General features: G+C 44.8%; 1 protein-coding gene across 3 annotated transcripts in view; it reads right to left on the bottom strand.

Moving 5' to 3' along the window:
• Positions 1 to 21,919, bottom strand: part of LOC115125822 (fibroblast growth factor 14-like) — a 210,079-nt gene that overhangs the window by 20,918 nt on the left and 167,242 nt on the right. For 2 of the 3 annotated variants that reach the window (XM_065024039.1, XM_065024041.1), the window contains exons 2-3: positions 5,353 to 5,463; positions 4,678 to 4,781 (exon numbers count right to left, since the gene is read on the bottom strand). In XM_065024039.1, the coding sequence (XP_064880111.1) occupies positions 4,678 to 4,781; positions 5,353 to 5,463 (215 nt within the window). Of the gene's footprint in view, positions 1 to 4,677; positions 4,782 to 5,352; positions 5,464 to 15,594; positions 16,478 to 21,919 lie in introns of those variants that run through there. The other variant, XM_065024040.1, reaches the window with a different exon arrangement.

Below are 21,919 nucleotides of genomic sequence, written 5' to 3'. Positions count from 1 at the left end.
GGGCAGGAATTAGTGGTTGTCTCCTTGTTTATCTCTACTGAACAAAAATATAAATGCAACATGTAAAATGTTGATTCCATGTTTCATGAGGTTAAATAAAAGATCCCAGAAATGTTAGTTACACACAAAAAAGTGTATTTCTCTAAAATTTTGTGCACAAATTTGTTTCCATCCCTGTTAGTGAGTATTTCTCCTTTGCCAAGATAATCCATCCACCTGACAGGTGTGGCATATCAAGAAGCTGATTAAACAGCATGATCATTACACAGGTGCACCTTGTACTAGGGACAATAAAAGGGCACTCTAAAATGTGCAGTTGTGTCACACAACACAATGCCACAGACGGTATTGAGGAAGCATGCAATTGGCATGCTGACTGCAATAATGTCCACAAGAGCTGTTGCCAGATAATTAAAAGTTAATTTCTCTACCATAAGCCGCCTCCAATGTCATTTTAAAGAATTTGGCAGTAAGTCCAACCGGCGTCACAACTGCAGACCACATGTAACCATGCCAGCCCAGGACCTCCACATCCGGCTTCTTCACCTGCGGGATCGTTCGAGATCAGCCACCTGGACAGCAGATGAAACTGAGTATTTTTGTCTTGTTATGAAGCCCCTTTGTGGGGAAAAGGTGGCACATACAGCATCTATCTTACTTACGTTTTCCTCCATAGTATTAACATGTAGAGGATATGATAGTTCTCCCTCCATAGTATTAACATGTAGAAGATATGATAGGTCTCCCTCCATAGTATTAACATGTAGAGGATATGATAGTTCTCCCTCCATAGTATTAACATGTACAGGATATGATAGTTCTCCCTCCATAGTATTAACATGTAGAGGATATGATAGTTCTCCCTCCATAGTATTAACATGCAGAGGATATGATAGTTCTCCCTCCATAGTATTAACATGTAGAGGATATGATAGTTCTCCCTCCATAGTATTAACATGTAGAGGATATGATAGTTCTCCCTCCATAGTATTAACATGTAGAGGATATGATAGTTCTCCCTCCATAGTATTAACATGTAGAGGATATGATAGTTCTCCCTCCATAGTATTAACATGTACAGGATATGATAGTTCTCCCTCCATAGTATTAACATGTAGAGGATATGATAGTTCTCCCTCCATAGTATTAACATGTAGAGGATATGATAGTTCTCCCTCCATAGTATTAACATGTAGAGGATATGATAGTTCTCCCTCCATAGTATTAACATGTTGTCACGACTTCCACCGAAGTCGTTTCCTTTCCTTGTTCGGGCGGTGTTCGGCGGTCGGCGTCACCGGTCTTCTAGCCATCGTCAATTCACTTTTCATTTTCCATTTGTTTTGTCTTGTTTTCCTGCACACCTGGTTTCCATTTCCCTCATTTATTGTTGTGTATTTAACCCTCTGTTCCCCCCATGTCTTTGTGTGGAATTGTTTGTTGTAGGTGCTTGTGTACATGTTTACTGGTGTGTGTCGGGTTTGTGTACCCATATTCTGTTGTATTTTTATGCCGTTGGATTAAACTGCTCCGGCTACTACCTAGTTCTGCTCTCTTGTGTCTGACTTCCCTGCCACCAGTTACACACCCCTTTACACATGTACAGGATATGATAGTTCTCCCTCCATAGAAAACTCTAAGACTTGATGGTGAGGGCTACAGTATATACTGTATACTGTTTTTGTTATTATAAAGGTGTAAACCAACATACAGGTTTCCATGTAACTGTGTGTGTGTGTTGTCTGTGTGTCTGCATGAGTGTCTGCATGAGTGTGTGCTCGAGTACTCAGATGTGTATGCGTGTAACTGTGTGTGTGTGTGTGTGTGTGTGTGTGTGTGTGTGCTCGAGTACTCAGATGTGTATGCGTGTAACTGTGTGTGTGTGTGTGTGTGCTCGAGTACTCAGATGTGTATGTGTGTAACTGTGTGTGTGTGTGTGTGTGTGTGTGTGTGTGTGTGTGTGTGTGCTCGAGTACTCAGATGTGTGTGTTCTTCACACTCTTCAACACACACTCAGAGCTGGTTTCCTCTTGCCCGGCATCGTTGGTAATTAACACATACCAGATCATTTCACACTAGTCCATCTGTTGACTGCAGAGACAGAGACCGAGAGAGATGGATGGATAGAGACGAGTCTCTCTCTACAACCAGAGAGCCGTCTCATCTGTCTGACAGATGTGTAGTACTATAGATCATCTTGATGCTTCATCATCAGGAGGAGTAACACTACAACACTCTATTCTTGATCTTACTGTTAAGGGTCGGCCATCTTGTGTCTTTGTGATTCATCAAAGCAGCGCCTTTATAAACCATTAATCAAAGCAGCGCCTCTGGAAACCGTACTAGAGCAACATATCTGTTGTTATTATTATAAAACATATTTCTTCGGTAAAAAAATAGACAATATCTGTTAAATCCCTAACAGGACTGCTTTTTTTTCATAGTCAGCGTGTGTGTGTGTGTGTGTGTGTGTGTGTGTGTGTGTGTGTGTGTGCGCGCACATGTGCATGTGGACAGGACTTCCCCCATCAATAATGAACAGAGAAACAGAACATAACATCTCTCCTCCAAAAAAGGACAAAACAAGCGGCCGGCTGCTCTCCTCTCGGAAGCATCATGTCACTGTCCCTCGCTCCGACACAGTGAGGAAAAAGAGTGATATTTGACTGCTCTGGTGTGTCAGGGTCGGGAATAATTCATATTTCCCTCCCTCCCTCCCTCACCATCTTTCTCACCACTTCACTTTCTCTCAAGGAAGCCCTCAAGTTTCCTTGGAGACTAGGAGAGAGAGGAGGGTTTGGGTGCAAACGGATGTGGATTTCTCTCTATTTCAATCTCTCTCTCTTTCTCTCTCTGCTGGTCTTTTCCATATAAAGCTCATTGTTAGAACACTGCCTGTCGAAGCAGAAGCAGCAGCTGATGTGATTCCATTATTATGTGAAGAATAAAGAGGATGAGTGATGGTGAATTCACAATGAGAAACATGAAGGGAACTGTTCTTCTGATATATCTAGTGTCATATAGTGACATGCCCAATGATTCATCACCAACCCCATAAAGACTAGACAACTATTCAAGATAAGAATCTTACTGAGGAGTCATATAATGTTGCAGCCTAAAGAGAAGATGACCTCTCGTGCCCTACCTCGGGTAATGACCAGAGGAGGCTGGTGGGAGGCGCTACAGGAGGACGGGCTCACTGTAACGGCTGGAATGGAATCAATGGAACGGAGTCAAATGTGTAGTTTCCATGTGTCCATTTGATACCCTTCCATAGATTCCATTCCAGCCACTAGGATGAGCCTGTCCTCCTATAGCGCCTCCCACCAGCCTCCTCTGGTCATGACAATGTTTAGTATTCATGACGCATGTTCCCCTTCATACGAACCCGGGGTGAACCAATGGTCAGTTTTTTTGAGTGAGAATAAAGACGACTTTCGAGTAGTAAGCCATGTTAATAAGAAGGGTCTAGAAGAGTCTTATATGCTGAGCTACCGAGTGACTAGGACAGGCAAGACCCATACTATTGTGGAGGACTTAATTCTTCCTGCTGCCGCGGATATTGCTGGGACAATGCTGGGGAAAAGGCCCCAAAAAACTATACAGACAATGCCTTCATCAAACAACACTGTTTCACGACACATCAGTGACATGGCAGGAGGTGTTGTGAAACAATTACTGCTTTGCATTCAAGCCAGTGAATTATTTGCGTTACAGCTGGATGAGTCAACAGACGTGGCGAACCTGGCACAGCTCCTGGTATATGTCCGTTACGTTTATGGGGGTCAATTAAGGAAGACACCCTCTTCTGGAAACCCAACATTGCAGAGTTATGTGCATCCTTTCAAGCACACCCTTCTCATTAACCTGTGGTGAGTTATTCACAATTTTTGATGAACAAATCAAGTTTTATATGTAAGATGACTAAAATAAAGAGCAAAATTATTGATTATTATAATATTATTATTTGTACCCTGGTCCTATAAGAGCTCTTTGTCACTTCCCACGAGCCGGGTTGTGACAAAAACACTCATTCTTATGTTTAATAAATGTATCGTATAGTGTGTGTGTGGGGGGCAGGCTTACAATGATGGCAAAAAACAACATTTGAGAGTGCGCTGACCCTGGTGCTAGAGGGGGTACAGCTGACCCTGGTGCTAGAGGGGGTACAGCTGACCCTGGTGCTAGAGGGGAGGGGGTACGCAGCTGGAGGTTGAATGTTTGAAGGGGTATGGGACTATAAAACGTTTAGGAACCACTGTATTAGACAAATCCTCACTATAGCCTCTGGGGAAACGTACACGTATTCCTCCTGAAGGATTCCAGAATCTTGTTGAACCCAGTGTGTCTACAGGACAGCTGGACTGTATATTAGTACGATGACTGAGTGATATAAAGGTTGCGTTTACACAGGCAGCCCAATTCCAATCTTTTTTTCACTAATTGGTCTTTCAACCTGTCAGATCTTTGGCCAATAATTGGGCAAAAGATCGGATTTGGTCTGCCTGTGTAAACTCAGCCTTAGATAGTTAGATCAATCTGTTTTAGGTGAAATAATTACACACATACACTTATAGAAGAAAACTGAGTATTGTCATAGTAGTCAACAGTAAATCAGCTCAACCAAGATGGCCGCCCGGCTGGCACACGTCATCATCAGCACTGGTCTGTACTCACTGATGAGTAGAGGTGTCCCTCCCCGTTCATGGCGATGTACAGACCCATCTTGACTGACTGGATGGCCACCACTCGAAGGCCCACTGGGATGAGGTTGAACAAAGCTGAGAGACAAATCAGCACAGTAAAGCGGATTGACAATCTTACCGATAGAATACACATTATTGTGTGTGTGTGTGTGTGTGGGTGTGTGTGTGTGTGTGTGAGAGTAGGTAGCGTACGTATGCATCTATATAAGATTCAGATACTCAGTCAACCATGTGACACAGTTCCACACACACACACACACACACACACACACACACACACACACACACACACACACACACACACACACACACACACACACACACACACACACACGACTAGAATGGAACGATACAGTATATATATGAAAGCTACCAGAACACTTAATCACATGAATGGATCACGAGACGTGTATGAGACTTGACACATGCGTGTAGTAGCCGTGTGAGAAATGACATTATTCATAGAGCCGTGTTCATCTGGACTTCGGTGTGTCAGTTCTCATTTGTCCATGTTTGACATGTACTGCATGAGATCTGTGATTGGATGACTTCTGATAAAATGTCTGTCACTGGGTAGACGGAGGTTGCCACTCAGCCACTCAATCTACCCCCCTCTGTGTGTGCATGTGTGTTCGTGCGGACTCACAGGAGTTAGTGCCGTCATCTTTGGTCCCGTCCAGACATCCATCTGGGTTCATCTGCAAGTAGTATCCCTGTCTGCAGTACAACCTGGTCACTATGCCCTTAAGCTGTGGATCTAGAGGGAGAGAGGAGAGAGGAGAGAGGCGAGAGAAAGGAGAGAGAGAGGAGAGAGAAAGGAGAGGAGAGAGAAAGGATAGAGGAGAAAGGAGAGAGAGAGAGAGGAGAGAGGAGAGAGAGGTGAGGAGAGAGAAAGGAGAGAGGAGAGAGAGGAGAGAGAAAGGAGAGAGGAGAGAGAAAGGAGAGAGAAAGGAGAGAGGAGAGAGAAGGGAAAGAGAAAGGAGAGAGAAAGGAGAGAGGAGAGAGAAAGGAGAGAGAAATGAGAGAGGAGAGAGAAAGGAGAAAGGAGAAAGGAGAGAGGAGAGAGAAAGGAGAGAGAAAGGAAGGAGGAGAGGAGAGAGAGAGAGAGAGAGAGATAGATAGATAGATAGATAGATAGATAGATAGATAGATAGATAGATAGAAGAGAGAGAGAGTCTCATTATTAAAAGGTGGGCTGGCTTCAGTGTAAAAGTTCAAGACTACATTATTCTGAGGTTTCTTTTATCTCCGTGACAATATCAGTCTGTTTTCACAAAGAAAGAGTGAGCAGACAGACCGGAGCTCAGGAGAAAAAGCTCTTAATCTCAGAAATGTGTGAGAATGTCAGCATGTGTGTGCAACCCAGTCCACACCCACACAGGCCAAAGACTTCATTATGTTCTCCTCCAACTCCCTGTCACAAAACAGCCAGAGAAAGAAACATGTCAAACAGAGAAACAGAGAGAGAAACAGAGAGAGAAACAGAGAGAGAAACAGAGAGAAACAGCGAGAGAAACAGAGAGAGAAACAGAGAGAGAAACAGAGAGAGAAAGAGAGAGAGAAACAGAGAGAAACAGAGAGAGAAACAGAGAGAGAAACAGAGAGAAACAGAGAGAGAAACAGAGAGAGAGAAACAGAGAGAAACAGAGAGAGAAACAGAGAGAGAAACAGAGAGAGAAAGAGAGAGAGAAACAGAGAGAGAAACAGAGAGAGAAACAGAGAGAGAAACAGAGAGAGAAAGAGAGAGAGAAACAGAGAGAGAAACAGAGAGAGAAAGAGAGAGAAACAGAGAGAGAAACAGAGAGAAACAGAGAGAAACAGAGTGAGAAACAGAGAGAGAAACAGAGAGAGAAACAGAGAGAGAAACAGAGAGAGAAACAGAGAGAGAAACAGAGAGAGAGAAACAGAGAGAAACAGAGAGAGAAACAGAGAGAGAAACAGAGAGAGAGAAACAGAGAGAGAAACAGAGAGAAAGAGAGAGAGAAACAGAGAGAGAAACAGAGAGAGAAACAGAGAGAGAAACAGAGAGAGACAGAGAGAGAAACAGAGAGAGAAACAGAGAGAGAAACAGAGAGAGAAACTGAGAGAGAAGCAGAGAGAGAAGCGTAAAGAGAAGGATTTTGGAACAGTGTTCAAGGGCTGAGGAGAAAGAGAATAAAGGAACAGGAGGAGAAGCCATGGATAAACAGTGGTGAAATAGCTGGACCCAACACACACATACGGTGCATTCAAAAAGTATTCAGACCCGGTGACTTTCCCCACGTTTTGTTACGTTTACAGCCTTATTCTAAAATGGATTCAATTGTTTTTTTACCCTCATCAATCTACACACAATACCCCATAATGACGAAGCAAAAAGAGGTCTCTAGACATTTTTGCAAATGTATAAATTAAAAATTAAAAACGGACATATATCACATTTACATAAGTATTCAGATCCTTTTCATCAGTACTTTGTTGAAGCACCTTTGGCTGTGATTACAGTGTCGAGTCTTCTTGGGTATGACGCTACAAGCTTGACACACCTGTATTTGGGGAGTTTCTACCATTCTTCTATGCAGATCCCCTCAAGCTCTGTCAGGTTGGATGGGGAGCATCGCTGCACAGCTATTTTCAAGACTCTCCAGAGATGTTCGATCTGGTTCAAGTCCGGGCTTTGGCTGGGCCACTCAAGGACATTCACAGACTTGTTCTGAAGCCACTCTTGCGTTGCCTTGGCTGTGTGCTTAGGGTCGTTATCATACTGGAAGGTGTACCTTGCTCCGTTCATCTTTCTCTCAATCCTGGCTAGTCTCTCAGTCCCTGCCTCCTGAAAAACATCCCCCCAGCCTGATGCTGCCACCACCATGCTTCACCGAATGGATGGTGCCAGGTTTCCTCCAGACGTGATGCTTTTGGCATTCAGGCCAAAGAGTTCAATCTTGGTTTCAATCAGACCAGAGAATCTTGTTTCTCATGGTCTGAGTCTTTAGGTGCCTTTTGGCAAACTCCAAGAGGGCTGTCATGTACCTTTTACTGAGGAGTGGCTTCCGTCTGGCGACTCTACTATAAAGGCCTGATTGGTGGAGTGCTGCAGAGATGGTTGTCCTTCTGGAAGGTTCTACCATCTCCACAGAGGAAATCTGGAGCTTTGTCAGAGTGACCATGGGTTCTTGGTCACCTCCCAGACCAAGGCCCTTCTCCCCCGATTGCTCGATTTCGCCAGGTGACCAGCTCTAGGAAGAGTCTTGGTGGTTTCAAACTTCTTCCATTTAATAATGATGGAGGCCACTGTGTTCTTGGGGACCTTCAATGCTGCAGACCTTTTTTGTTATCCTTCCCCATATCTGTGCCTTGTCACAAACCTGTCTCGAAGCTCTATGGACAATTCCTTTGGTTTTTGCTCTGACATGCACTGTCAACTGTGGGACCTTATATAGACATGCGTGTGCCTTTCCAAATCATGTCCTATCAATTGAATTTACCACACGTGGACTCCAATCAAGTTGTAGAAACATCAAGGATGATCAATGGAAACAGGATGCACATGAGCTCAATTTCGAGTCTCATAGCAAAGGGTCTGAATACTTATGTAAATAAGGTATTTATGTTTTTTTTTTATTTTGAATACATTTGCAAACTTTTCTTAAAACCAGTTTTCACTTTGCCATTATGGGGTATTGAGTGTAGATCGATGAGGAAAAAATGTTTTTCATCGATTTTAGAATAAGGCTGTAACATAACGAAATGTGGAAAATGTCAAGGGGTCTGAATACATTCTGAATGCACCGTACACCGACCGCACCATCCTGCCTCACACACACACACACACACACACACACACACACACACACACACACACACACACACACACACACACACACACACACACACACACACACACACACACACACACACACACACACACACACACACACACACACACACAGCACCCTCCTGTGTCTCTGTAGTAATGAAGGATTCCCCTTCTGTTGACATTAATAATAACTGATGCTCTGCACATGTAGACCACACCCAATGCACTCTCTCTCTCACACTCTCGTTCCCCCTCTACACACACACACAAACACACTCACACTCGACACACACTTTCTGTCACACAAATAGACCACACCCTCTTCTGAGTCTCTACAGCAGTGTGGAGATCCCCTCTGAAGGTGTTGTTGGTTGTGGTGATGTGTGTGTGCCAGAGGAAAAAAGGTATGCTCCAATGAACATGATAGATTAGAACTGCAGTCGAGACTGACCCAGTTTAGAAGAGCGAGAGAGGGAAATAGAGGAAGAGAGAGCGAGAGAAAGGGATTTTCCAGTTTTCACACCAGGGACAGAGGTGTGATGGGAGGAATGGTTACCAACCCTCTACACTAGCAGTCTGTCTGTTCAGCTCAACGTTCAACCACCTGAGAATACATTTTAGAAGAACTTAGACAACGTCTGGTCATTTTAATTTGGGGGTGAAAAACCACTTTAACCGTCTATTACTATTCAGTCTTTACTAATGACCAGAACAGAGTAGAGATGAGGAGATAGAGGTGGAGTCACTGAGATGAGAACAGAGTAGAGATGAGGAGATAGGGGTGGAGTCACTGAGATGAGAACAGAGTAGAGATGAGGAGATAGAGGTGGAGTCACTGAGATGAGGAGATAGAGGTGGAGTCACTGAGATGAGAACAGAGTAGAGATGTGGAGATAGAGGTGGAGTCACTGAGATGAGAACAGAGTACAGATGAGGAGATAGAGGTGGAGTCACTGATATGAGAACAGAGTAGAGATGAGTAGATAGAGGTGGAGTCACTGAGATGAGAACAGAGTAGAGATGAGGAGATAGAGGTGGAGTCACTGATATGAGAACAGAGTAGAGATGAGTAGATAGAGGTGGAGTCACTGAGATGAGAACAGAGTAGAGATGAGGAGATAGAGGTGGAGTCACTGATATGAGAACAGAGTAGAGATGAGGAGATAGAGGTGGAGTCACTGAGATGAGAACAGAGTAGAGATGAGTAGATAGAGGTGGAGGAGATGAGAGTAGTGTAGATTATGCTCTAGAAGGACTTCAACAGTACAGATTCACTTAGAGAGGCCCATTTAAACACTGTTTAATCAAGTGTGTCAGGGCTTCCTCTAATACCTTAATGAGTCTCTTTCTGTGTGTGTGTGTGTGTGGTGTGTGTGTGTGTGTGTGGTGTGTGGGTGTGTGTGTTCTTATGGAAATCCTGTTCCGTATGAGTGTTAAATGAAGGAGTGTTATCAGACCATTGACTTCCACTCAGAGACAGAGAGGTTATCAGGAAGACACATCTGTAGCTTAACTAGACTCCTAAAGACCCTCCTTTATGGATGGTTCATCCTGGCTCTGAGTTTCCTCTGTACCTTAACTAGACTCTCCTAAAGACCTTCCTTTATGGATGGTTCATCCTGGCTCTGGTTTCCCTGAGCCTCTGTAGCGTTACACATCTGTACCTTAACTAGACTCTCCTAAAGACCCTCCTTTATGGATGGTTCATCCTGGGTCTGGTTCCCCTGAGCCTCTGTAGCGTTACACATCTGTACCTTAACTAGACTCTCCTGAAGACCCTCCTTTATGGATGGTTCATCCTGGCTCTGGTTTCCCTGAGCCTCTGTAGCGTTACACATCTGTAGCTTAACTAGACTCTCCTAAAGACCCTCCTTTATGGATGGTTCATCCTGGCTCTGGTTTCCCTGAGCCTCTGTAGCGTACCTTAACACATCTGGATGGTTCATCCTTAACTAGACTCTAGACTCTCCTAAAGACCCTCCTTTATGGATGGTTCATCCTGGCTCTGGTTTCCCTGAGCCTCTGTAGCATCCTGGCTCTGGTTTCCTGAGCACATCTGTAGCTTAACTAGACTCTCCTAAAGACCCTCCTTTATGGATGGTTCATCCTGGCTCTGGTTTCCCTGAGCCTCTGTAGCGTTACACATCTGTACCTTAACTAGACTCTCCTAAAGACCCTCCTTTATGGATGGTTCATCCTGGCTCTGGTTTCCCTGAGCCTCTGTACCTTAACTAGACTCTCCTGAAGACCCTCCTTTACATCATCTGTAGCTTAACTAGACTCTCCTAAAGACCCTCCTTTATGGATGGTTCATCCTGGCTCTGGTTTCCCTGAGCCTCTGTAGCGTTACACATCTGTACCTTAACTAGACTCCTAAAGACCCTCCTTTATGGATGGTTCATCCTGGCTCTGGTTTCCCTGAGCCTCTGTAGCGTTACACATCTGTAGCTTAACTAGACTCTCCTAAAGACCCTCCTTTATGGATGGTTCATCCTGGCTCTGGTTTCCCTGAGCCTCTGTAGCGTTACACATCTGTACCTTAACTAGACTCTCCTAAAGACCCTCCTTTATGGATGGTTCATCCTGGCTCTGGTTTCCCTGAGCCTCTGTGGTTCAGCGTTACACATCTGTACCTTAACTAGACTCTCCTAAAGACCCTCCTTTATGGATGGTTCATCCTGGCTCTGGTTTCCCTGAGCCTCTGTAGGATGGTTCACACATCTGTACCTTAACTAGACTCTCCTAAAGACCCTCCTTTATGGATGGTTCATCCTGGGTCTGGTTCCCCTGAGCCTCTGTAGCGTTACACATCTGTACCTTAACTAGACTCTCCTGAAGACCCTCCTTTATGGATGGTTCATCCTGGCTCTGGTTTCCCTGAGCCTCTGTAAAGACCTCCTTTATGGATGGTTCATCCTGGCTCTGGTTTCCCTGAGCCTCTGTAGCGTTACACATCTGTAGCTTAACTAGACTCTCCTAAAGACCCTCCTTTATGGATGGTTCATCCTGGCTCTGGTTTCCCTGAGCCTCTGTAGCGTTACACATCTGTACCTTAACTAGACTCCTAAAGACCCTCCTTTATGGATGGTTCATCCTGGCTCTGGTTTCCCTGAGCCTCTGTGGTTCAGCTCTGGTTTCCCTGACACATCTGTAGCTTAACTAGACTCTCCTAAAGACCCTCCTTTATGGATGGTTCATCCTGGCTCTGGTTTCCCTGAGCCTCTGTAGCGTTACACATCTGTACCTTAACTAGACTCTCCTAAAGACCCTCCTTTATGGATGGTTCATCCTGGCTCTGGTTTCCCTGAGCCTCTGTAGCGTTACACATCTGTACCTTAACTAGACTCTCCTAAAGACCCTCCTTTATGGATGGTTCATCCTGGGTCTGGTTTCCCTGAGCCTCTGTAGCGTTACACATCTGTAGCTTAACTAGACTCTCCTAAAGACCCTCCTTTATGGATGGTTTTATGGATGGTCATCCTGGCTCTGGTTTCCCTGAGCCTCTGTAGCGTTACACATCTGTAGCTTAACTAGACTCTCCTAAAGACCCTCCTTTATGGATGGTTCATCCTGGCTCTGGTTTCCCTGAGCCTCTGTAGCGTTACACATCTGTACCTTAACTAGACTCTCCTAAAGACCCTCCTTTATGGATGGTTCATCCTGGCTCTGGTTTCCCTGAGCCTCTGTAGCGTTACACATCTGTACCTTAACTAGACTCTCCTAAAGACCCTCCTTTATGGATGGTTCATCCTGGCTCTGGTTTCCCTGAGCCTCTGTAGCGTTACACAGTTCAAAGCTGCACAGTCAAACATGACATGGAATGTGGGGAAAAACAAAGCCCTTTTCCTAAAGTGTATCTCTTTTTCAATGGAAACACATGGTCAAGACGACCCAAAACAAATACAAAATTCCCAAGCTTCCATAAATCTGACTAACGGAATTGTATTTCTTAACTTTGGGAATTCTGTCTGCTTCAACAGGTAGGGTCTCTTTCCTTCCTCACTGACCTGCTGTGTGTTACTGGGGAGAAATTCCCATTTTCCCAGATTTCCATATCCTGTCTGTTACTAGGGAAACTGGTCCAGGATTCCCTCTTTGTCTGGGTTGCCATGGATACAGTCTCGTGATCCCAATGTCCCTGTCTGCTTATCCAGAGGAAGGTATTTCCCCGTCTTTGTCTGCGTTGTTCCAACACCGCTAATCTCTGGTCATCCTCCCCATGAGGATCCATATCATTTTAATCAAAATGATATCCACCTATTGAATAGAACATGTATTGAATAATGCCTGTCGCCATCAATCAAAATGTCAATATCATACGATTCTGTATTGCACGAGAGCAATCATTACAGTAGTTGTCATCATTGGTAGGCTACTCTAAATCAGGGATATATGGACTCTACATGGGCTCTCAGGTCAACTACAGGTGGTGGACGTTCCTGTAACATACATGTACTAGGGATTCTATGACCAATGATTGATTTCTGCTATGTGTGACTACTTGAAAGAAGGTGCAAGAAGGAAGAACACATTTTCTACTACTTCAAGAAGCAGAAGAGGAGAGGGTGGCTTTTCACAGTATTTGAACATTACCTATGAGAGACAGGGAGAGAGAGAGACAATGAAAGATGGAAAGAGGGAAGGGAGGCATAGACAGAGAGGAGGAGAGTCTATGTTTGCCCTTCAGAAAACCTTGTGTGTGTCGCCAGGATTCAGACCCAGTCACGCAGTCAGAGTGGCGAGAGGAGAGGAGAAAAGAGAGGCAAGAGGAGAGGAGAAAAGAGAGGAGAGGAGAAAAAAGAGGCAAGAGGAGAGGAGAAAAGAGAGGAGAGGAGAGAGAAAAGACAGGTGAGAGGAGAGGAGAAAAGAGAGGAGAGGAGAAAAAAGAGGCAAGAGGAGAGGAGAAAAGAGAGGCGAGAGGAGAGGAGAAAAGAGAGGAGAGGAGAAAAGAGAGGTGAGAGGAGAGGAGAAAAGAGAGGAGGAGAGGAGAAAAGAGAGGAGGAGAGGAGAAAAGAGAGGTGAGAGGAGAGGAGAAAAGAGAGGAGGAGAGGAGAAAAGAGAGGTGAGAGGAGGAGAGGAGAAAAGAGAGGCGAGAGGAGAGGAGAAAAGAGAGGCGAGAGGAGAAAAGAGAGGCGAGAGCCTGAGGATATATGGACAGGCTTTAACCAGAAGCTACCACAGCTGGAAGGAGGGAGGGAGGGAGGGAGGGAGGGAGGGAGGGAGGGGGAGAATAGTGGAAGGAGAGAGGAGGAGGAGAGGAGAGAAGGGAGATGAGTGGTGAGAGTGGAGGAAACAAGTTGTAAGGGAGGAAGGAGGAGAGAGGGAAAGAGAGAGAAGAAGGGAGAGGGGACTGTCTAAACATCACCATCACACTCTGAGCGATAAGGGATTATACCTCCCCTCCATCACACACACACACACACACACACACACACACACACACACACACACACACACACACACACACACACAGCCCTGTAAACTCTCTCAGATATCAGATAGGGATACCACAGAAGTTTTCATCTTTACATTCTGAGAATTCTTATATCCCAACACGTCAGCTGAGAGTGTATCAGAATGACTCCAGCCTTCTAGAACAGCTCTTGTTCATTTAGATGGTTGAGAATGTTCAGAAAGCAGATGGGGGAGACTAGAGATTTGGAAAAGAGATTCAGATAGAGAGATATACTGTATCATAAACAGAGACCCTGGAGAGAAAATGGTAGATGAAGGACGGAGAGAGGGGGAAGAGAGGGGGCAGTAGTTCCTTCTGGAATCAAACCAGACATGACCTTTTCTCTGTCTTACTGAAAAATGAATCGGGAACAAAAGACATGTTCAACAGATCAAAGCACCATTCCTTCTATCCCACTTTCCATCTCTTCTTTCCATCCTTCTCTACTCTTCTCTTCCCTTCTTCCTTCACTGCCTCTCCTCCCCTTTTCATCCTTTTCTTCCTCCGTCCATCTCCTCTTTCTTTCTTTCTCTGCCCTCCCCTCTTTCATTATTCTCCTTTTCTTCCACTCTTCCCCTCTCTTCTTCCTTCAATCCCTCTCATCTTTTCCCCTTTCCTCCTCCACCCCACCTCCCCTTGCTCTCCTCCTCCTCTCTCTCTCCCTTTACACCTCTCCTCCTCCTCTCGTTCCTCTTACCCCCTGCTCACTCCGAGGTTAAGAAACCCTGAATTCATATTTCATTTTTGACAGGATGCTTGAGGCAATTCCCCTCAACCACACACACACACACACACACACACACACACACACACACACACACACACACACACACACACACAGCATGTGTCTCAGACTGTACTGTGTTCTGCATGCACCCCATCTATAAGGCCACAGGTTGCACTGAATGTCATTGGCTTTGACAAAATGGCTGTCACTTGACTGAGGTTGCTGCGCTCACAGCTCTCTCTCCTGAGACCAGTCATGCCAGTTACCCCCTGCCATACAGAGCTTGTTATGATGTCATTTTCGTATATTGGTGGTGTCAGCTATACTGTATGTATGAATCAAGATATGTCAAATTCAATAGACTACGTTTCAAAAGCTGTCTGTTCTTTGACTCAACCTGATTCAAGTTCTGTGAAAAATACCTATAAAATAGCCAACTGTTTGGTGAGATATTTAATACGGCAACCTGATTCACCTATCCACCCATCAAACGTATTTGAATCTGTATGTAACACCTAACTGTAACATCGATTTTGTCCGACTCAAACCCTTCACTCAGAAAGGCAATCAGCAGTAAACCAATCAATGAAAGATTAGGCTAGAAATCGTTATTTTCCCACTTTAGTCTCAACTCCTAGGCTAATTAAAATGCGTAATTTGAAGCCTTGTCGAGAGGACGAGAGCGTCAATGTTTTCACAATAACTATATTTGTAAAGAATGAAACAGCAATGTGGTCAAACTTACCGGCCACACTGCTTAGGCTACTTTCATTAACTACCTGTTTTTATTCATGCATGTAGGGGTAAACTATTGAACTGTTGGAGGTAACGTAAGGCTGCTCTCTCCCTCGCGCATAATGACAACGGTAACGTGTCCATGCGTCTCCCGCGCTTTCCGCTCAGCCCACACCTTGTCTCCGTAGCCTTCTCTTCTTCAAGCCGAAGATTCTCACTTTGGAGAAGATGTCGACCAAATTCCCGTTACAAAGTCCTTTATTCTTGTTGGGGCTTCGCCTCCGTCGGTGTGGCGTCGGCCGGTGGACTTGTTGTTCCCGTGCCTGTCTCTTCTGTCGTATCAAACCGCTGGCAATAGCTGCCATGTCTCAACCGAAACAACCCGGGGGAAAAGGAAACACAGAGCCCGTTCCCCGTTTCCCGTTGGGCACGGAGCGCAGACGGAACAACAAGCGATTATGTTCGGTCTGCAGCTACAGCCCCATAGTTGTGTCTATAAAATGTATCTTCTTTATCCGTCAGAAAAACATTTCGACACTACGCAATCAAGTCCAAATACCACATTTCGGTGAGGATACAGAACATTGCGTTGTCATTTTATCATGGCCATTCAACAACTAACAACCTGTCACCGTTGTTGTCAAATGATTTCGAATTTGACTGCGTGAATCCTTGTAGAGAAGAAGGTTTTCCAAACTGACAACATTTCCGATATCCGTACTTGGTCATATTTTATCATTCAATATCTGTGACGTTTGATGTCACATAGTCCAAAAACACGAAAATAATTGTCGAAAGGTTTCGTTCTTCTCCTCGCCCAAAAATGTTTAGACTACCTCCCGTAAGTCGCTCTGGATAAGAGCGTCTGCTAAATGACTTAAATGTAAAATGTAAATGTCTTCTACCGGTGATCGACAAAAAAACAAGCCTATCGAAAATGTGAACACGCGAATTTGAAGCCACGCGCTAAAGGAGTCTGTCAGACACTCTCAAAAACATACGGAGCGATTTTAACGTAATTATCTAGTGAAGGACGCAAGCCCCAGACGCTCCCCAGATGGGGCTTGCTCCTTGGAAGAGAGGTGTGTGATGCTTGCCTCGCGCGCACAGATTCACCAAGTCCGTATGCAAATCCGCCAGTCTCTTCTCCAAAAATAGAAACGAATAACGGAGGAGCACACAATGACCAAATCGGGAGGAGTGGAATAAAAAAACTAAATAATAATAATAATCTTGTCTTTAAAAAAAGTCCCGGAGGAACTTCTCTGCATCAGGTAAAATGGTGACGCAATTTTATTTCACGCTTCAGAAACTTCATCCAGCACGTCGGGACTGTTTTTCCTCGGTGAGAAGGGAAAGGGGACAGGACACGACTCCTGTTGGCTCATGAATTGCTTTCAGATATGAATAAGGGGTGAAAAAAGGTAGGCTACATCAAACGCTCTCCTTCAACTCATCAATCAAAGGAAACGGGAACAGCCAGACCATTCAGATGAAAACAAGAGTCTGTGCGTCAGACCAAAGCCCCCTCGCTCTGGAGAAACCGTTCGGAAAGAAATACCTTATAAATGACCACAAGCGAGTGAACGCCCTCCGCATAAACGTAACCATTAGCACTAGACACCGACTGAAACTTTAGTATCCTGTATACTGTCTTACTCCAACTCCAACTGTTGCTAATACATTGTATACACCATCCGGACACTCATTGATATATCGTGTTGTGTATTTCGCAAGAAGCAGACACCGAGCCGGAGATAGACATGTAACTGTATAGCCAACGTTGAGAATGTTTACACCTCATCTGATGTTAATCTTGGTCAGATGAAAGATAGAGACCCAGCACATTGTCATGTGGAGACCGTTCCCAAAATGTTTAATTAGCTATTCAATGTTCTTTAGTAGAGGCCTAGAAATATCACGTGCACGTGTAAAGAGATCCCAGTCAGCGCCACTCCTGTATTCCTGCATTGAGTCGTGTCCAAAAACACTGGACAGTATGGAGAAATGTTTCCCCCTTATATCACCCAACACAATCATTGAGACACAATCCATAAAATACGGCATTAAAACTTCAATCAAAATGGCAAAATAGTCCGTGTTATGGTATCTATAATTCAATTAAACGAATCGATGGGCTGTAAAATCGAGGGAAAGTTGATCCTTTTGGTCAGTTGAATTCATAACATGGGAGCGCAGATCTTCTGACCGGCGCAAGCCACGTCTGATTTCAGCACCATGGGCAGCGACCGCGGCCTACAGTTCCACCAATCGCATGCTGTCTGCGGCTGCGCTGTGAGTAAACATGACCCTTGAGTTGAGGAGTAGCCTATAAATGATCCACGTGAAAATATCTCAAGACTAACTGGCATTTTCCTCATAATGTTTACCAAACTGCAAGCTAGCCTATTTTTAACCAGGTCATAAACAATTTAAACGTAGAAAGCAGTGAGTCATCGTCTTCCCGGGTAGAAGAGTGTCCTTCACCTGCTACCTGGAAAAGGGACAAGTCTGGAAAGGTCCCCATTGAAGCAGAGATGCGTGATCTCAATGGGGCTTCATCCTGGATTAATTCAAGTTTTAATTTACTAAATATTTTAAACCCAAACTTGAGAATACCTCCTTCATGGGGAGGTTATCCACTGTGGTATGTTGTTTCAATGTGCTTTCCAAGGAGCCATCTATAGTTGGTCTCTCTCTCCCAGTAATGAAACCGTCTGGTCAAAACCATTATTTCAAGACAAACAGTTTGGCACATTTTCAATCACGTTTAGCTTAGTGGGGCACTTTCTTGAATCTGTATCGGCTTTGGTGGTATAATTAAAGTTTTAAAAATGCATGAACCAGCGTCGATTCACAGGAGAGATACGGTAGCCAGCCGGAGTGCTCTGAACTGTACACCCGCACCGTTTTCAGTTGAATAATGAAAGGCCTACCGAGCTCAGGTCAGTGGCTGCCTCTGCGGGTAGATCCGGTGGGTTTCCTGCGGTCACGTTGTGTTTCCGAACACAGACTCACGGAAGAATGAGAATTCGATGTGATTCTCCGTGACAGTTACAAGGCATTGACATTAATATTACACCGAAAGAGAATTTACTTTTCAAAATTCATAGCCTTTTCAATTCATAGCCTTTTCAAATCTGATGACGTTCAAAAAGGCTAAATACCTCCAGGAGAGCTCCAGCTTCAGCCGACAGCAAAGGATTGCTTGCCGAAAAATAAAGTACAACTGGGATTTGACCGCTTGAGGGCGCCAGAGTGTTCAGAAAAAGAAGGCGCTTGTAATAAGCAGTCCAAGAGTTGACTCTTACCGCTAATCACCCTCTGCTGCAACACAGTAAGGTGCAGGTTGCATGGAATCTAGCTAATTGAATCCTCTCCAGTTACTCTGTAGGCCTATAGAGTTATGGTACCACAGCCTACTTACCAACAGGTATTTTCACACTACAGTACTTACTGGCCATATGGTCAAACCTGGTGTATGACATCCCATAACGTGGTGTAATATGAATGAATACCAACCAGCACACTTCCTGCCCCAAATGCTCTATCGCCACATGTTCATAACGCTACACATGTGGTTCACCAGAGAACTTCAAGCAGAAAGAGGGCTACATCTATTTAAATCTACTTACTGATTTTAGTGCACACACACACACACACACACACACACACACACACACACACACACACACACACACACACACACACACACACACACACACACACACACACACACACACACAAGGCTGCATGCACACACATTGCACAATGGGGAATGGAAATAAAACATCTTGTTGTCTTTGTGCTGATGTTTTTATCCAGGTCAACTGCTGTTGAGGATCATTAATAAATCAAAGCTTCCTGACTACATTTACATAAAAATTCATCATTTCTTCTCATCTCAATGTTAAAAAAGCTTTCAAAAGGAAACATTCACCCTCTTCACCCCTTCCTCCCAAAACTCCCTTCCCTGTCTATGTAGTGAATAGGAGCGGAACAAATGATTTAAAACTCTAAAAACTCTATCTCTCTTCCTTCCTCTCTCTCTCTCTCTCTCTCTCTCTTCTCTCTCTCTCTCTCTCTCTCTCTCGCTCTCTCTATGCCAAAGGGCCTCATTACTACATATGCAGATGAGTGTGTGAAAAAGAACAAGAGAAAGAGAGAGAGAGAGAGAGCGAGAAAGAGAGAGCGATAGAGTGAAAGAGAGTGAATGAGAGAGAAAGAGAAAGAGAGAGAGAAAGAGAGAGAGAGAGAAAGAGAGAGAGAGAGAGAGAGAAAGAGAGAGAGACATGAGAGGAGAGAGAGATAGATGATGGAGTGACAGAGAGAGACAGAGAGAGGGACAGAGAGAGAGAGACAGAGAGAGACAGAGAGGGACAGAGAGGGACAGAGAGAGACAGAGAGAGATGATGTAGAGAAGCTGCTGTGTTATATCCCTAGGGAAGTTGGCTATCTACCACATTTAAATCAATACATTAGCTGATCATCCTGTCTGTAGGACTGTTTATGTGTGTATGCTATATATTTCTTTGTCCTGCATCCTTTCCTTTTACATCTTTCCGAATGAGGTTATCGGAAAAAAGGGCAGAGAAGGATAAAGAGAAAGGGATATTTTGTTTTCTGCAGAGGAGAGGAGAGCTCCCTCCATAGGTAACACAGGAGCACAGCACTCTTCCCCCTCTCTCTCTCCATCCTCCTCTCTTTATTCTGTCTCTGTACAGAATGATAGTCTAAGCTGATATATGATTACACAAATGGAAACTTAATCATAATGAATGAATAACACCCTAGGCGTTATTAATACTGTAGGTGTGTTCATCAGAGAATGACAATTAGACCGTTATACAAAACTAGTATACAACAGAAAAGGCCATTATATTTGATAGTGGAACAAGACATTTAGTGAAAATGAAAAGCACAATCAATCACTCTGCTAATGAAGGGATCCCCTTGGGTGTGAGTCATGGGTGGGCGGGGCAGAGAGGGAGGAAGAGAGGCAGATAGAGGGAGAGAAAGAGAGAGGGGGGTTTGCAAATGATTCAAGACTCAGAAAGAGAAGGAAGAGAGGGATGGAGAGAAGGAAGACAGTGAGAGATAGCCGCATGGAAGGAGGGAGAGAAGGAGAGAGAGATAAAAGGAAGACACAGAGAGAGAGATGGATAGAGAGAGAGATGCAGGAAGACGGAGAGAGAGGAACAGATAGAGAGAGAGATGGAGGAAGAGGGAGAGAGAGGGACGGATAGAGAGAGAGATGGAGGAAGAGGGAGAGAGAGAGATGGAGGTAGAGGGAGAGAGAGAGACGGATAGAGAGAGAGATGGAGAGAGAGGGACGGATAGAGAGAGAGATGGAGGAAGAGGGAGAGAGAGGGACGGATAGAGAGAGAAGGAGGAAGAGGGAGAGAGAGGGACGGATAGAGAGAAAGATGGAGGAAGAGGGAGAGAGAGGGACGGATAGAGAGAGAGTTGGAGGAAGAGGGAGAGAGAGAGATGGAGGTAGAGGGAGAGAGAGGGACGGATAGAGAGAGAGATGGAGGAAGAGGGAGAGAGAGGGACGGATAGAGAGAGAGATGGAGGAAGAGGGAGAGAGAGGGACGGATAGAGAGAGAGATGGAGGAAGAGGGAGCGAGAGGGACGGATAGAGAGAGAGTTGGAGGAAGAGGGAGAGAGAGAGATGGAGGTAGAGGGAGAGAGAGGGACGGATAGAGAGAGAGATGGAGGAAGAGGGAGAGAGAGGGACGGATAGAGAGAGAGATGGAGGAAGAGGGAACGAGAGGGACGGATAGAGAGAGAGAAGGAGGAAGAGGGAGAGAGAGGGACGGATAGAGAGAGAGATGGAGGAAGAGGGAGAGAGAGGGACGGATAGAGAGAGAGAAGGAGGAAGAGGGAGAGAGAGAAGTAAACACGTCACAGCTTCTACAGGTTTTCCTGGGGGGGGGCGTGGAGGGATAACCATCTCTCTCTTTTGCATACTGATGTGCTGAGTCACAGCACACACACACACACACACACACACACACACACACACACACACACACACACACACACACACACACACACACACACACACACACACACACACACACACACACACACACACACACATCTCAGTTGATGAAGCCGGGACAGTCCTCCTGCAGTGCCACCCCTCTGTTGCCTAGGTAACGTCTGGTGAATAACTATGAGGAACCTCTGGGCAGTAGACAATGGGAATATTGGAATGTTCTATATGGGAGGAGTCAGGGGTAATGGTCAGGCTACAGACAAATGTGTCAATATTAGCTCACAACAAGTGATCTATAGGTGATTACGGGATGCCAAACTGACCTTAGATTAGTATTCCAGCTGAATACACAGAGAAACATAGGATGCAAAGGGAAAGAACACTACTATGGACCCAACAATAACCAGACACAACCAGACAAAAATAAAATCGGCATCATTTTTTATTCAACATTTATTTTGTGGAGTGGATGCTTCATTTTCACCAACCTCACATC

The sequence above is a fragment of the Oncorhynchus nerka genome, linkage group LG2, assembly GCF_034236695.1.
Source record: "Oncorhynchus nerka isolate Pitt River linkage group LG2, Oner_Uvic_2.0, whole genome shotgun sequence".
NCBI classification, from domain to species: Eukaryota; Metazoa; Chordata; class Actinopteri; order Salmoniformes; family Salmonidae; genus Oncorhynchus; species Oncorhynchus nerka.
The sequence above is the reverse complement of the archived record's forward strand: the minus strand, read 5'-3'. Positions and strand labels throughout refer to the sequence as shown.